General features: G+C 40.0%; 1 protein-coding gene across 1 annotated transcript in view; it reads right to left on the bottom strand.

The window, feature by feature from the left end:
* Rsf1 (remodeling and spacing factor 1) overlaps positions 1-16,840 on the bottom strand; it is a 125,347-nt gene that overhangs the window by 17,896 nt on the left and 90,611 nt on the right. The window contains exons 6-9 of the mRNA XM_036186883.1: positions 10,676-12,432; positions 8,165-8,371; positions 2,720-2,824; positions 1,335-1,414 (exon numbers count right to left, since the gene is read on the bottom strand). Of these exons, the coding sequence (XP_036042776.1) occupies positions 1,335-1,414; positions 2,720-2,824; positions 8,165-8,371; positions 10,676-12,432 (2,149 nt within the window). The remainder of the gene's footprint in view (positions 1-1,334; positions 1,415-2,719; positions 2,825-8,164; positions 8,372-10,675; positions 12,433-16,840) is intronic.

The raw sequence follows: 16,840 nt of genomic DNA, 5'->3' as shown, positions 1-16,840 counted from the left end.
GTTTTCTGAATGATGACCATGTCCCTACTTTGATGACTCCACTACTACCTACAGAGAACAGTTAGAATTCCCTAGTTGACTAGGCAAAGCTGTTTGCAGTCTGGGCTTTCTCTGCTTTTATGGAGATCCACCCCGTACACCATTCTCCTACCTTCACTTTTTGTTTTTGGTTTTATTTTTAGACAGGGTTTCTCTGTAGCTTTGGAGCCTGTCCTGGAACTCACTCTGCAGACCAGGCTGGACTTGAACTCAGAGATCCGCCTGCTTCTGCCTCCCAAGTGCTGGGATTAAAGGCATACGCCACCACTGCCCGGCCCCTATCTTCACTTCTATACTCTGCCTTTGCTCATTATGTTTGCACTGCTAAAATGTCTCTTCTTTCTACGCCCACCTGTATAAACCCAATTTACTTCCCAATGCTCTTCCTTTATGTTCTAGTACTGTGTTGAGTCTCAGTCTCTCTGTCTCTCTGTCTCTCATCACTGGGTCTCTGTATTCTCTGGTCAAAAGTGAGTTCATTGTAAACAAGATTCATATATTCATCTATGTTCATTAATTCACTGTTCTAGTCAGTTGGCTATGCTGTGGATTTGAATGAATGTTTAGAAATGCAATGACCAAAGAAAGTACAAATAAATATAAACTCACTGTATTCATTCTGAATCCCCTATTAATAAACATTAGGCTCAAGGACAATCTTACTTGCTCCATGAAGCTACCTCAACTGTTTTAGATACACTGCAGTGACATAATGAAAACAGTGCATTTTATTGTCAGCAATGGTCTTTATTTACCATGGTTAATGTGTCCACCCAAAAAGACAGAGTAAATAAATTATAAGCAGGTTCTTATCATTTTCCAGTGTTCAATAATAGTTAAGCACATTTCCTCCACAAGATGTGGGACAGTGTTTTCCATAGCAGGCTCTGCTCCTCTACAAAGGGGGTTGGAAAACGTATGTAAAAGGACACACAGGATTTCGAGCTTGGGAAGTTACTGGGTCTCTATTGAGCTATTCCATTCCACGTTGTGGTGCAAAAGCAGCCATACTAAGCACACAAACCAATCAGCAGAGCTGTGTTCCAGTAAATTTACTGACAGGATATATAAAATGTGAGTGTCATGGAGTTTCCCTACACCATGACATGATTTTATAGGGTTGTTTTTAAAAACTTAAAAACCATTCTTAGAAGGCAATGCAAAAACAGCAGCAGACCAGATCTGACATGCTATAGCTTGCCAGGCTTTGATTTAGAAGGATGTGTTCATCTAAACTGCAAGATAATGTTACTGCCCAATCCCCAAGGAAAACATTAACACATATATCAATTTACCTTCGCTCTGCACGCTCTTTCTTCTTTAAGGCAACATCCAAATCTTGCAACTGTTCTTCTAATTTTTCACACAGTAGTTTCTGTAGGAACAATATATACATGCTATTTTTAATACCAGAGCATAACCATACATCTCATGCTTATTATTAAGCTTATTTATTATTATTTGAGCACTATTAAGCTTTAAGTTTAATAATAATAAGCGTTATGAGCTGAAAATGGCTACATGGTGAATGAAAATTAAAAATGCTCTGTTTAAAAAGGTGGTCGGTCAGAGTCCACTTAACAGATGATGAGCATAGTACTTCTATAAGAAAGCATGCCAAACACAAAGTGCTTTGCAAAAACCAAAACAGAAAAGTATGTTCTGTGCCTACCCTGCTTTTACTGTTCAGAATTGCATTTTGTTCATTATTATTCAAAACAAGGTTATGTTAAAAATAAAAGGCTATTAAAATAATTTTGAAAAATTATATATACATATATATGTCAAAGCATAATGCCAATATAAAAAATACAAAGCAAAGCAACATGGTTACCGGGTCAAAACAGAGCATAAAAAAAAATCATAGATTAAGCTATGCTAAGCAAGAGATAGTAACTTCAGAGAAACAGGTGCAAAGTTATTATGTTGAAGGCAAAATAAGGTTGGCCTGTGGAAAAAAGTATTCAATTGGTTCAGTGAACAGAAATCTACTGTTCTCTGATTTCACACAAAGCTGTGCATCAATGCAGAACAGACTCATGTGTCTTTCAGTGCTAGCAACAAAAAGGGATGGAGTAATAAAAATGAGATTTTAGAAACAGAGTAAACTACAGAAACATTCATTTCATTCATATGAAGTTGATGCTATTTGTGGTGATATTTTGTTTGTGTTCTCACAAATAAAGCTTGCCTGAATATCAGAGGGTGGAGCTAGCCACTAGTAAACCATAGAGGTCTGGAGGTCTGTACAGCCAGGAGACAAGAAGTGATATGACTGGATGCAGAGAGTAAGGGATAAGGCGGGGCAGATAGGCGCTCCGCCATTTTTGAGTCTGCAGAGTTAGTGGAGGTAAAAGGTGACTCTGGCTGCTGCTTTACCTCTCTGACCTTTCATTTGCCACAGTATCTAACTCCAGGTTTTTAGTATTAAGACCAACTAGAATTCCTGCTTCAGCTATTTATATTTATTACAAAATAGAGCAGAAAACAGATGGTTTTACAAAAACCAGAAGACAAATGGCAAGCCTAAAATACTAATAGAAGGTAGAGGCTCAAACAAAAGGTGAACATTATAAACAACTGCTTTGGAAAGGGATAGTGTTTAATAACTGCTAAAAAGTATTATCAATGTGTTGAAAATAAAACTGAGGGCTGGAGACAGAATTAGGTTGGGTCGTACATGCTGGCAAGGAGGGCAGAACCATTCTCCATCAGGGATGATCATCAGAGGAGGGCGGAGGCAGGCAGTATGGTATCCACTGTCACAAGAATCGCACAGAAGAATCTGAAATAAACCACATTAATATCAACAATCTGCAGTTTGTTAAGATATGGTATTTCTTTTTTGTGAGACAATACCTTGCTATATTAATAGCGCAGGTTAAGCTGGTTCTCACTATGTAGCACAAGATGGCCTCAAGCTCTCAGCAACATTCGTGTCTCAGTCTCTACAGTGCTGGGTTTGTACAGGTATATGACACCATTCCTGGTGAACACTGACATTTCAGGACTTCTTAGGACACTACCATGAACTGTATAGTGTTTGCATAAAGCCAATGAATGAAATAGCTGACAATTAGGGATGGAAAGATTTTTTAAAATTGAGCCAGGCAATGGTGGCACACAACCTTTAATCTCAGCACTCGGGAGGCAGAGGCAGGTGGATCTGAGTCCGAAGCCAGCCTGGGCTACCAGAGCTAGACAGAGGCAGCCAGGGCTAGACAGAGAAACCCTGTCTCACAAAAACAAAACAAAAAGAATTTAAAAATTAAAAAGCACTCCCTCTGACAGCCTAAGAAAATATTATGGTACAGAAATCAGTGAAATATAGTAACTCCTTTCTAAATTGGAATTAACTGTTAGTTTGCCACAAAGGTAATCTTACATTCTCTATAACAGAATTTTAAAGGTCAAGTATCATAAAGTAAGCTAGCATATAGGGAATTATAAAGTATTTCCATTTTAACTTCATTTCAATTACTTAAAAATAAATATAGCTCTTTTATTCTGTAAATTCAGATAAGGAAGAATCTCATACACTCGGGAGGCAGAGGCAGGTGGATCTCTGTGAGTTCGAGGACAGCCTGGTCTACAGAGCTAGTCCAGGACAGGCTCCAAAGCTACAGAGAGAAAACCTGTCTCAAAAAACAAAACTAAACAACAACAACAACAACAAAAACCCAAAGTTAAAATATGACCCATCTTTGCCAAAACTGAAAACTTAGCAGCAACACAGTTGTTTCCTAAGACCTTTCCCAACAGTAATGCTGTTTTTTCCGATTGTGAATACAGGCTATTAGACTGTACTGCTCTTGTTAAGTCTCCCTACTCTCATTCTCTGGTACTAACAGATGCTTACTTAGACTTTCTGTTACTCTGACAGTGTGTAGACTATTAGAAATCCAACATTTTATAAACAAGTCTGAATTTGGGTTAATGACTTCACAGGGGTTCCATGTGAGAAGAAGAGTGTTCTGCTCATTCTGTCCTACCAGGGTATCTTAGTCAAGGCTGTGAAGTAACGCTCATAAAGGAAAGCGTTTACTAGAGGGCTGGTTTGTAGTTTCAGAGATTAGTCCATCATCACCATGGCTGATAGCATGGTAGCACACAGGCAGACATAGTGCTGAAGAAGAAGCTGAGGGATATATCTATATCCTGATGTGCAGGCAGCAGGAAGAGAGAGACTGGGGCTGGAGTGGGCTTTTGACCTCAAAGCCCACCCCTAAAGATATAATTCCTCCAACAAGACCACACCTACTCCAATTAGGCCACACCCCCTAGTTCTTATAATCCTTCAAATAGTTGCTACCAGGTAACTAAACATTCAAACACATGAGCCTATGGGGCCATTCTTCTCTTTAAAAAACATTCATTTAGGGTTGGGGATTTAGCTCAGTGGTAGAGCGATTGCCTAGCAAGCACAAGGCCCTGGGTTTGCTCCTCAGCTCCAAAAAAAAAAAAAAAAAAAACCACCAACCAACCAAACCAAACAAACAAAAAACCATTCATTTAAGCCCGGCAGTGGTGGCACACACCTTTAATCCCAGCAGGTGGATCTTTGAGGCTAGCCTGGTCTGAGTGAGTTCCAGGACAGAAAAAAATTGTTTATTTAATGTGTGTGTGTGTGTATCTGAGAATATGTACATGCACCATTTGTGTGCCGTGACAGTGAAGGTCAGAATAGGGAACTGGATCTGGATCCCCTGGAACTGACGTTACAGTCATTAGTGGTCATGTTTGTGCTGGAACCTAGGTCCTCTAGAAGAGAAGTAAGTTTTCTTAACTGTTGAACCATTTCTCCAGCCCATAAACTTAGCACAGCTCCTTTTTCTCTCTACAGGGTCTCACTATCTGGCTATTCTGGAATTTACTATGTGGATCAGGCTGCCCTTGACCTCACAAAGATCTTCCTGCCTCTGCCTCCTGAGTGCTGGGATTAAAGGTGTGCATCGATACACCAGGCTTTATGGAGGCCACTCTTGTTCAAACTATGACACAAGGGGTATATGGTATTAATACAGATTATTACTGGTAATATTAATTTTGAGCACTTAGATATTTATTTTCTACTTAGAAGTTACACTGTTTATTTTCCATACTTCTACCCTCAAATAAACCCCACAGGTCCTTATGGCCAATGTCTGTAAACCTACCTACTAGGAAAGCAAGGGCAGGCATATCACATTTTAAGGCCAGTGTGAGCAACATCTTGAAACCCTGCTCAAAAACAAATGAGCTGGGAAAGCAGATGCATGCAGATGTGTGAATAAACAAATAAATGAACAACAGAAACAACAACAAGAACCAGAACAAAGGAATAAACAAATAAGGCCAGCCTATACTCAAAGGGAGGGGCCAAAGTTTCCTAGGGTTAGGAGCATCAAAGGATTTAGGGATATAAATGAGAATCACTGTAGTAACTAATAAACCTGTAAGTATTTTACAGTAAGATGTAACCGAGCTATGCAAATACCCAGCTCTCCTGCAAGCCTGCCCCAGCTTAGCAGACACTAGGAGCTTTGCTTCCTGCAGTGAGGGCTATGGCATTCTGCTTGTGATTTTTCTCCTCCTTTAATCTCCTAAGTTCTTGGAGTTCTTCTACAAAGAAATATGATCGTTTGCCCTGATCATGTTTACTCAATTATTTCTGTCAATGACAAATACTTCTTCTTTGAATTATAATTAAAATCTATTCTTCTGTGTGTCGGTGCTGTTCCAGCTATGGGTACACAAGCTCTTTCTGTGTCCTTAGGGCTTGTCTATAGCAGATTCTTTGTTTTTTAAAGCACTTTGTTACCTTCTGGCAGTTATAGGGTGCTCTAGACACATCTTAGACATTCCCTGCCGGCCTGAGAATTAGTAAAATGAAGAAGCCCTTGGTTCCTTTATTCCAGATGAATTTAGAAACCAAGGTCTGGGAAGTCTCAGTGCTTATTACAATGGTCTGTCACTAATACTAAGTTCTCTAAGAGAGAATAGCACATTAATTATTTAATAACTCATATGCACGCATACACCTGTATTTCTACCTATTTAAAATGAATTCACTGTAATTCCTCTAATCCAGCCTCACAGTGTTTATTCTACCACTGGTCTTACTGAAAGAAAGAGGTCTCATTCCTATTACCTATGTTCTCTACTTTTTTGTTCAACTCTGGTATACGTGTTCTTCCTGAAATTCTATCCCATTGCAAATAGGACAAGTTAAGGCTAGAACACTATCTCCTTCCTCGTCTGTATAATACAGAGTCACCACTTGATCCCAATCAGAATTGGTTACTACAGCTAGCACAGTGGAGACTTACTTTATGTATCAACTTACATTAGTGGTGCACATCAACTATAAAATCGATTGCTTTGGCAAATGTAGACTAAGCCAGGAACCCAATTTCACTCATCACATTGTTTCTACAGAAAAACATAACCTAAATTTCAAATATGACAATTAAAATAAAACTTTACAATTTAATTTACTTCTAAAAGGAAGACCTGTCTTACACCACAACAAACCCCAAATTCCACTGAATAACTATTACTACATAAGAGTTCCACTAGCGTGCTGGAGAGATGGCTCAGAGGTTAAGAGCACTGGCTGCTCTTCCAAAGGTCCTGAGTTCAATTCCCAGGAACCACATGGTGGCTCCCAACCATCTGTAATGAGATCTGGTGCCCTCTTCTGGCCTGCAGGGATGTGTGCAGACAGAACACTGTATATGTAATAAATAAATTAAAAAAAAAAAAAAAAAAAAGAGTTCCACTGGCACATTCCTGTAAACCCAACACTGAGGAGGCAGAGGCAGGTAGATCTCTGTGAGTTCAAGGCCAGTCAGGTCTACAGAGCAAATTCTAGACAGCTAGAGCTGTTGCACAGAGAAACCCTGTCTCAAAAAACAAAACAAGACAAACATACAAACAAAAAAGAATTTCCAAGTCTCGGGCAATGATTCATTGCTTTTACCTAAAACAACCAGAGCAGACAAGAGTTCCAGATTTACTGATTTACTGCTTTTCTGCTCACCAAAAACAAGGGCCATTTAATTTACTAATACAAAAGTGATTTATTATTTCTTTAACTTTTGTTACTGTTATTTTTGTTCTTTGACTCCTAGAACTTGCTTTGTAGTCCAGCCTGGCCTCGAACTCACAGAGATCTGCCTGGCTCTGCCTCCCGAGTGCTGGGATTAAAGGAGTGCGCCACCACTGCCTGCCTACTGCTTCTAATTTTGATTGGGGTTCTCTTCAATTCCAGGGTATAAGAAACCCACCAGACAGTAGAACGTCAGTTTCTAATGTCAATCCCCTGGCCATAATAAATGAAATGGGATTTCCCAACTACTTATAACGATAACCCAAAATCCTGTGGATCTCCCTGCTGTCACTTTGGCTCCCTACACTTATTTCCTCACACCTGGTTTTGTTCCCAGAGTTTCTTTACTTTTTAAAGCCATTTATTAATAAATAAATAAATAAATAAATTAGGAAATGGTATGGCAAACACAAGCCTTGCTGATTCTCTGAGTTAGAAGGCAGAAAGAGATCTTTTTAAAAAAGATCAAATCTTCAAACATCTTCAACACAAAAGTCTTAACTTTCATAGCCTTGTTCATTACGGTAGTTGTGGTGGTTTGAAGGAAACGCCCCCTCTCAGTCTCAAGCCACTTGAATACTTGGTCCCTGGTTAGTGGCTGTTTGGGCAAAGTATGGTATTGCTCAAGCAAAGTATGTCCTGAGTGCAGGCTCCGAGGTTTCAAAAGACTCAGGCCATCTCCAGTGTGCTCTCTGCCTCCTGCTTATAGATCAAGATGTGAGCCCTCAGATACTGCTCTAGCCTCCTATCTATCTCCATGCTCTCACTCGCCATCACTAATCCTCTGGAACCCCAGCATAAACACACTCTTTCTTTCCTGTTCCCTTGCCATGGTGCTTTGTCACAGTAACAGACAAGGCTTCATTTGAACCGACAACTTAATGAGATCTGGGCCAGCCAGGGCTAACAGTGAGATCCTGTTTCAAAAAACAAAACAAAATTCAAATCATGACCAAACCGAGGAGCAGTAGGTCACTCCAAATAACCACAGTACAGCCAGGAGAGCAGCATTGCTCACTTAGAGCAGGTACATACTAGTTCTGGATGGTTCGGAAGGCCACATTTTTTGCATGGTTCATCATCATCTGGAAGGACAGCTTCTTGGCTCTCCTTCCCTTGCTCCTCTTCTGAGGCTGCAGAGGATTTTTCACTCTCAGACCCTTCACTGTCATCATTGCTGGAATATTTCCACCGGCCGCGTGTCCGAGAACCAGTCCACCGAACTTTGCCTTTGGGTTTTACCTTACAGAAATGAAAAGAGGAGATAATTGGACATGAGAATTTGAGTCTCCAAACTACATGTCCCTTGGAGAACATTAAGCTGACACAGAAAGAGAAGATGAAAATTGTTACAGTCTTGTCATCAGCTCTATCTACTACTAAGTTTTGGTATGTGTTTTCATTATTTTTTTCTGCATGGGGGGGGTCTTAAAAATGGGATTAGACAATGACCATTATATCTTATAAATATGCCAAGAAGAGCTGTATGGTATTGCTCACACATTTGAGTGGTTGTTTCCCATTTTTTCACTTTCACAATGTACCCTCCTAGATGTTAATGTTTACATCCATCTTTGTGGTTAGGATAAATTCCTTGAACAGGATTCTGGGTCAAAGGCCATGAACGCTTAAAGCCTCTATCAATAGCAGGAAGATTCTCTGACACACTTATTTTTTTCCAAACTTTAAACTTTAAAGGCTGGGCGTGGGTGGCGCATTCCTTTAATCCCAGCACTTGGGAGGCAGAGGTGGGAGGATCTCTGTGAGTTCCAGGCCAGCCAGGACTATAAAGGGAGTTCCAGGACAGCCAAGGCTGTTACACAAAGAAACCCTGTCTCAAAAAAACACAACAACAACAAAACAACACACACACACACACACACACACACACACACACACACACACACAAAATCCCCAAAAAAACAAAAACAAAACCTAAATTACAGTTTTTCAAGCAGGTCAGAGCTGCATCTAAAAATCCCAATAAACTTTAAAAGCAGTATGATGCAGAGAATGAGCTGATCATGAGGTAGCATTTTATCACCTAGGTTCAGTCTTTCAACTCCTGTTTCATTTCACTGCCATGCTACAGGCCTCTAGGAAAGAACAAAATAATTCCACAAAAAAAAAAAAAAAAAAAAAGGTTTTTCAGGGAGCAAAGAATGACCGACAATGAATAGTAATAATCATAACATGTCCATTTAAATGAAAAAAGTAACAGTTTCAACAGCAAACTCCCATGGACTAAAGATTTTGCTTAAAATTTAGACGGTCACAGAAAAGGAATTTCCTGATTACAATGGGGAAAATAGGCTCTCTGGTAAACTGGTCATGGGGTGGTACACTACTAGGGCTTTTGGAGGGCAATGTGACAATAACTATCAATTTTATAATACACATGTCCCTTGACCCAGTAATTCCAATTCTAGGAGTCTATTCTAAAGAAATACTCACTTATGTCCAAAAGGATCTTCAATGCAGCATTGCCTGTAATAGTGAAAAATGGGAAACAACCTAAATGTCAATTAATAAGGGACTAATTAAATAAACTGAGGTATATCCACACTATGAAATACTATGTGGCCACCAGTAAATAAAAGTAGACTGTAACTCCTGACATATGAAGAGACATCACTGTTAAGTGAAACAAACAGGTGTGATCCAATTATTTGAAAAATTTTATGAATACATGTTCATAAACATACACATGAATGCTTGGAAAAAAGAATGAAACAATGTATACCCCAAACTGTTAATAGTGGATGTGTGGAGTTTAATTTCAGCACTCTACAGGCTCATTATTAGCTGAATAACTTATAGAATGTATCCCTAGAACTTCTTGCAATAGAAAAAGATAACATTGTATGTCTGAAATTTAGTGTGTGAGTATAACTACTGAAAGGCAAGGTTTATTATTAGTTGTCTTTGAGTGGCTATTTCAACACAAAGCAATAAACAATTAGATCCAAATTAGTTTTCTAATTAAAACTGAGAACACAAGGCTTTCGAGATGGCTCAGTAAAATGTCTGCCACACAAGCATGAAAATCTGAATTTGGATGCCCAGAACCCACACAAAAAGCCAGCTCTGGCAGTATGTATCTGTTGGGAGTGGAGATAGGTGGACTGCTGGAGCTCACTGTATAGCCTAGTTGAACCCTTGAGCCTCAAGCTGTCTCACAAAGGGGAGAGAGAGATGGAAGAAGCCACCCAATGTACAGTCAGTCAGTCAGTCAGTCTCTCTCTCTCTCTCTCTCTCTCTCTCTCTCTCTCTCTCTCTCTCACTCACACACACACACACACACACACACACACACACACACACACACACACGCACGGAAACAAATACTTAATTGAAAACTTAGTGGCCAGTGGGATGGCTCAGTGGGTAAAGGAGCTTGCTGCCAAGCTTGATGACCTAAAATTTGATCCCTGTGATCCACATGGAGGAAGGAGAGAAGAGTTGTTCTCTGACCCCCACACGCACACATCAAACACAGGCTAGTAATTTTACGTTTTCTACACTGAGAATCGGTGCAAGTTTTACCTTGCTCACTTTAGAATTTGTATCCTTCTCTGTTTTCTTCAAGTGTTCCTTCTTGTCTGTTCTCTGCAAAGCTGATGGTTCTTCCTCCACTCCATCTTCTCCTTCTCCTCTTTTTTTCTCAGCTTTCTGGTCTCTGATCTCAGCTACTTTTGCTGTGGGTCTGGATATTCTTGGAGACCTTCTTAAAGTCCGGCCCACGCTGGTTTTCTCTTCTTCCTTCCCCACCTTCTCTTCCTTGCTCTCAGAGTCTACAATTTGTGGGGGACAATCCGGCTTCTTCTTCCGACTAGATATCCGAATTGTCAACTTGATGCCTTCCTTCTGCCTTTCGGAGGTGATCTCTGTGTTTTCTGAAGCAGTGCTGTCTCCTTCAGGAACTAACTTATATTTGAATTTGCTCTTCGGCATGGAGCTCTTTGTCTCTGAAGTGTCCTCCGTGCCAGAGGCCTGGACCTTCTCCAGACTGGCCACTTCCACCTTCATGGACTCAGAATCCTTTTCTAGAATTCCTGGGCTTTCGTTTTCAAGGGACTGACCTTCACTTGAACCTCTACTTAGACATTCTACACCTTTTTTTCCTGAGGCCAGTTTCTCTGTGGGGCCAGTCATCTCGGGTAGGAGGGAAGCCTCAGCCCCTTCACAAGGATCTGGCTTTTCTGATTCTAGAGGACTCCTTACAACTTCTTCGGGAATTGGACTCAGTCTTTCCTTCTCACCAGCAGCCTTTCTGGCCCTTTCCACCTTCTCCAGGCATTCTGTGCCTGCTTGGTGGTTCTCACTCTTACTTTTGGGGGCCCTCTCTTCAACTTTCGCAGTGCAGGAGTCAGTGACAGACAAAGCGGGTTTTAAAGAGAGATCTGTTGCTATCTCCAGAGGCTCAAGAGGCATTTCCATGTTTGGAGACCCAGACTCCTCTACTCTTCCTTTCTGACTGTGCCTCTCTAAGACAGATATGGAGCTATCTAGAGCCTTTCCTAGGGGGGCTTCTTTCTCAAGATCACTTATTTTTGTGCTTGCTATGACAGAACTGAAAGCCTCGGTGCCATCTCCCTCCGTGACAGAAATCCCATCCTTAGAGAGGATGGTAAAGCCATCTTCCTTTGTATCACAAAGCTGGCTTTCCATTTGTTCTGTCTTACAATGTGGCGGGACCTTGTCATCGCTAACTTCTCCATTCACTAGTTGTTTCCCTTCCTGACTCAAAGCACTGATGGTGGAGACCCGTTTACAAGTCTCTTCCTCCTGTTTTATTTCATCTTTCAAAAACTCTTTTGTTGGAGTAGTTGACTTGCATAAAGGTCTGTCAAAATCATCACTCAACTTAATTTCACGTTTTTTTAGTGGTATCTTGGCTTGCTGGTCGTTTTTAAGCTTCTCTGTTTCCTCAGAAGATTTCTCTGTAACGTCTTGAGAAGATCTGACGTTGCCACCAAATTCCACTCGCTCCGGCTCCTGTGCACCCAGTCTCTCGGAGCTGCCTTTGACATCTTTGGAGTCCACTCTGCTTTCTTTTGTTTCTACTTTAATGGGTTTGACATTTTCCTTGAAGGAATCACTTTCCTCTCTGACAATCTTTTTTTCCTCAGTGTCTGGCAAAGGTTTTTCGAGCTTTACAATGACAGGCAGTTTCTTAAGCTCCTTTTCATCTTCTCTTTCAATTTTCACAGGTGTCTCTTCTAGAACATTGGCCACAGAATGCTTTATGGGATCCACGGGCTGCTCATCACCTTTTGGCCTTCCATTTTCCTTCGAGTCCTCTAAAACCAGAAAAGAAGTGTAGATGAACAGAAGATTTTAGGTTAAAAAAAAAATCTTAGAAACACAATATTTATTTCAATTTCAATCTGAAGTTTTTTTGTAACTGGATATTTTGATTAAAAAAACTGACAAAGAAAACAAAAAAATTGTGAGTCCCAATTTCTATATATTAAAATGTAGACTCACGTTTCAGCCTTCCCAATTGAACTTCAGGGTTTGTGATGGAATGCAAATATTTATACAGTTCAAGGAATTTATTCCAACTCAAGGGCTGTCTCAAAAATATGAAACAGAAATGCTTCATAAAACAATCCCAAAAGGTCATTTTTTTTTAATAAAGTGAGAAATGTTCTAGTATATGAATCATTGAGTATTTCAGGTCACCAAGGTAACATGAGCACAGTAGCAGGAAAATGAAAAGAAACAAACAAAAATACCCAGAAGCCTAATAGCCACGGGCAATCACTGCTAATGGTTTCAGGACAGATGGACAGTCAGTCGGTCTGTCTGTCTATCTATCTCTAACTGTACATATTTTCTACAAAGTGGGGTCATGTTGTTCTATTTTTTTCACTGAAACATCAACGCTTTGTTGCTGATGGACCGCTGGGACAGAACCCAGGGCACTGGGCAAGTCAGGCCAGCATCCTGCTGCTGCTGTCTTTATCTACACTTGTAAAATGCCTGAATATCTGCAGCTATCAGCCAGCATTACTTGTATACACCATTTATACGTATTATACAAGTACAGTATTGTACAGAAGGTCTACAGGAGTGGCACAAGCAAACTCCCAATGTTGGCTAATATAACTGCCACAGTATTGGCAAAATTTTAAATCTTTCCACCCCAATTAAAATCCATTCTATGTAAGTTTTAACTCTGTATTTCTCTATAAAGAATGATTTCCTCTGTTTATTACATATCGCTATATGTTTTGTTTGGTTTTGGTTTTAGTTTTGTTTTGTTTTTTTATTTGTTTTTTGAAACAGGGTTTCTCTGTGTAGTTTTGGTTCCTGTCCTGGATTTCACTGTGTAGACGAGGCTGGCTCGAACTCATAGAGATCGACCTGCTTCTGTCACCCAAGTGCTGGGATTAAAGGCGTGCGCCACCACCGCCTCACTTGCTATATGTATGTTTTTAACAGCACTTACTACTCAGAATCCTAATTATTTATTCACATATTTATTTGTTCAAATAGTCTAAGAATTACTGTTCTGAGGAAGAATCAGATTATTTACCTCAAAACACCTGCTGATCTAATTGAATAAACTGTAATGGCAATAAATTGTAGCCTAAATGTAAAACAAACAAACAAAAATTAACAATTTAAAAAATACTTATTTCTTCTTATTTTTAATTATGTTTATGTGTCTGCATGTGCACACTGAGGACAAAAGGCATCAAATTCCTTACAGCTATAGTTCTGAGCTGCCTGACCCATATAAATGAAATTCAGGTCTGCCGCAAAAGCAGCACCTGCTCCTAACCCCAGAGGCACCTCTTGAGTCCCCATCAATGCCTTGTTAAAAGTATGTGTGAACAAGTAAGAGAGTGAGAGTCACATAAGGTTTGACAGACTTAACAGAGGCTATGTTAAGTGAGCCAGAGAACTACTCAGTATATGTAAGAGAATATTTAAAATATCAGATAAAACTAAAGCTATTAAAACATATAGGACTATGGCTATATACCAACAATTCAGAATGGTTAAAATGTTCAAAATGCTGGGATAGCTCAGTTGGCAGCATGCACAGAGCCGTGGGTTTGAGCGCCAGCACCACATACATCAAGGAGTGGTGGCCCATGACTGTAATCCAAGTACAGGATCTGAAGTATAAGATTATCTTCAAGTTATATAGTGAAGTCAAGGTCAGTATGAGCTACAAGAGACTGTCTCAAAGGAAAAATGTACTATCCAAACTATCCAATTTATCAAACAAAGTAAAATTCAGTAATAGCTTCTCTGTCTGCAGTGAAAGGCACATGTACATGATGCTGTACTGACAGTATAAACAAGCGCAACAACTCAGTATCAAATACTTCTGTTCTACACCTAGAACTACCTTCTTGAAAGAAGAAACAAATTGGAAAATGGTTAGCATAGAAGTACAAAAAGAAGACATAAAACTCTTTACCACATAATTCCAATAAATAAAAGCAACAGTACCCATGCCTAAAATAAAGATCAGAAAGATCTAGATCATAACAGCAGCAGTGACTTTATTTTATTTTGTTTTATTTTTTGGTCATGGGGTAATTACGGATGCTTAATTTATTTCATTATTATTATTAATTACTACTATCTTGCTTTATTATTATTATTATTATTATTATTATTATTATTATTCTTTTGCTTTATCCTTCTCAGGTTTTCCATAGTAAACATATAATATCCTTTGCAATCAAGTACTTTAGAAGGAACTCAATTTAAGGTGATCAACTGGTTTGTTCAGGATCAGGGGGTTTCCTGTGATGTATTGTTATCAGCACTAAACTCAGACAACCTCCTTTAGACATACCAAGACACCATTCCCATTAATACTGTAATTAAACTATAACAATTAGCCCCACACTGCTACTACATTAACTTGGAAGTCTCTCATTTTATATATCAACTGAATAAAGTATGTTGAACATTTTTCAATATGAACAATTGGGGCTTAAAAATCATATTCCAGGAGAGCAATACAAATTGGATCTATTCAAAAGCATCCCTCCAGATCTAGTTAGTATTCATGTATTTAGTTAACTTTACATTCTAGTCAACATATACTCAGAATTAATAGCAAACAGGTACATTGCATCTGCTATGAGCAGAGCTCTGTACTGGAGACTACTGGGAAGGTGAGATACTCAGCAGGTAAAAGCACTTAATAAGTCTTAGGACCTTGTTCAAAGCCCAAACCCAAACCAAGTTGTCCTCTGACCTGCACAGTGGCACCTGCACAGTGGCACATGCACAAATACTAAGTAAACGGAAACACAAAATGTACAAACAAAGGGGGGGGGGCAGGGCAGTAGTGGCGCAGGCCTTTAATCCTAGCACTTGAGAGGCAGACGCAGGTGGATCTTTGTGAGGTCAAGGCAAGCCTGGTCTATAGAGCTAGTTCCAGGACAGTCAGAGCTACATACAGAGAAACCCTGTCTCGAAAAAACAAAACAAAACAACAACAACAAAAACCCCCACCCACCCACCCACCCACCCACCACCCACAACAAAGAAGTAGTGAGCACTGGAGTGATGGAGTGGCGGCTCATAGTTAAGAGAATTGGCTGCTCTTCCAGAAAAGTGGGGTTTGACTTCCAACATCCACACAGCAGACTACAACCACCATCTACAAGTCCAGTTTCAGGGTATCCAAAGCCCTCTTCAGCTCTTCAGGTACCAAGCATGCAGGCAGTGCACAGAGAGACATACAGGCAAAGCACTCATATACACAAAATTAAATTTTTTCTAAATTAAAAATAAAAACTGGAGCCAGGAGTAGGAAATGGAGGCATAAAAAAATGTAAAAGGAAGTCCCAACAAGATGGCTCAGTAGTAGAGGTGCTAATCACTACACTTGATGACCTAAGGTTGATCCTTGGAACCCACATAAAGGGTGAAAGTTGGAACTGACTCCTACACACACACACACACACACACACACACACACACACACACACACACACACACACACCAAATGTTGAAAAGCAATTATATATAAGGAACAAACTGCTCTTATCATACATACGGTCACCAGCTCTCCCTGAGGCTCTGACACTGCCTCATAACTTTACTGTTTTCTCTAGCAAAGCTTCCATCTCCTTCCCTATGCTTACGTCTTCAATCTCTTGCCCACATTTCAGATGGTTCTACCTTACATTTCACAAAAAGAACAGAAGCCACAAGGCAGCAGTGCTCCCTCTCATCACCAGACATAAACCTGCTGCTTCCCAAACACAGATGCCTAGTTCTAGCCAGATTCTACCACCCCTCATCTGCAGTTTACTCAGTTTTAAGCAGTGTCTCCATCTAACTTATATTAATGAGATCTCACTGGTACAGTTCTAGGATAAAGAGATGAAAAAGAGAAATAAGAACTGTTGGCAGACCCTCAGGGGAGAATTAACAATAAAAGTTCATCAAGGCCATCTTACCTTACTCAGATTCTTAATAAACACTGCATAGTCTGCATTTCTCTCCAACCCCAATCGTCCTGTTTCTAAGCCTTCAAGCCACACTGTCATAAACTAAACTCTTGGTGTGTAAAAGCTCCTGAAAAATGCTAATCAGTAAAATTTACGACAGGTGGTGGCGTCCCACACCTTTAATCCCAGCAGTCCCTGTACTTGGGGGGCAGAGGCAGATGGATTTCTCTGAGTTTGAAGCCAGCCTGGTCTACAAACCGAGTTCCAGGATAGC

The sequence above is a fragment of the Onychomys torridus genome, chromosome 1 (genome assembly GCF_903995425.1).
Source record: "Onychomys torridus chromosome 1, mOncTor1.1, whole genome shotgun sequence".
Taxonomy (NCBI): Eukaryota; Metazoa; Chordata; class Mammalia; order Rodentia; family Cricetidae; genus Onychomys; species Onychomys torridus.
Note: the sequence above shows the minus strand (reverse complement) of the source record. Positions and strands in the feature narration are given on the sequence as shown.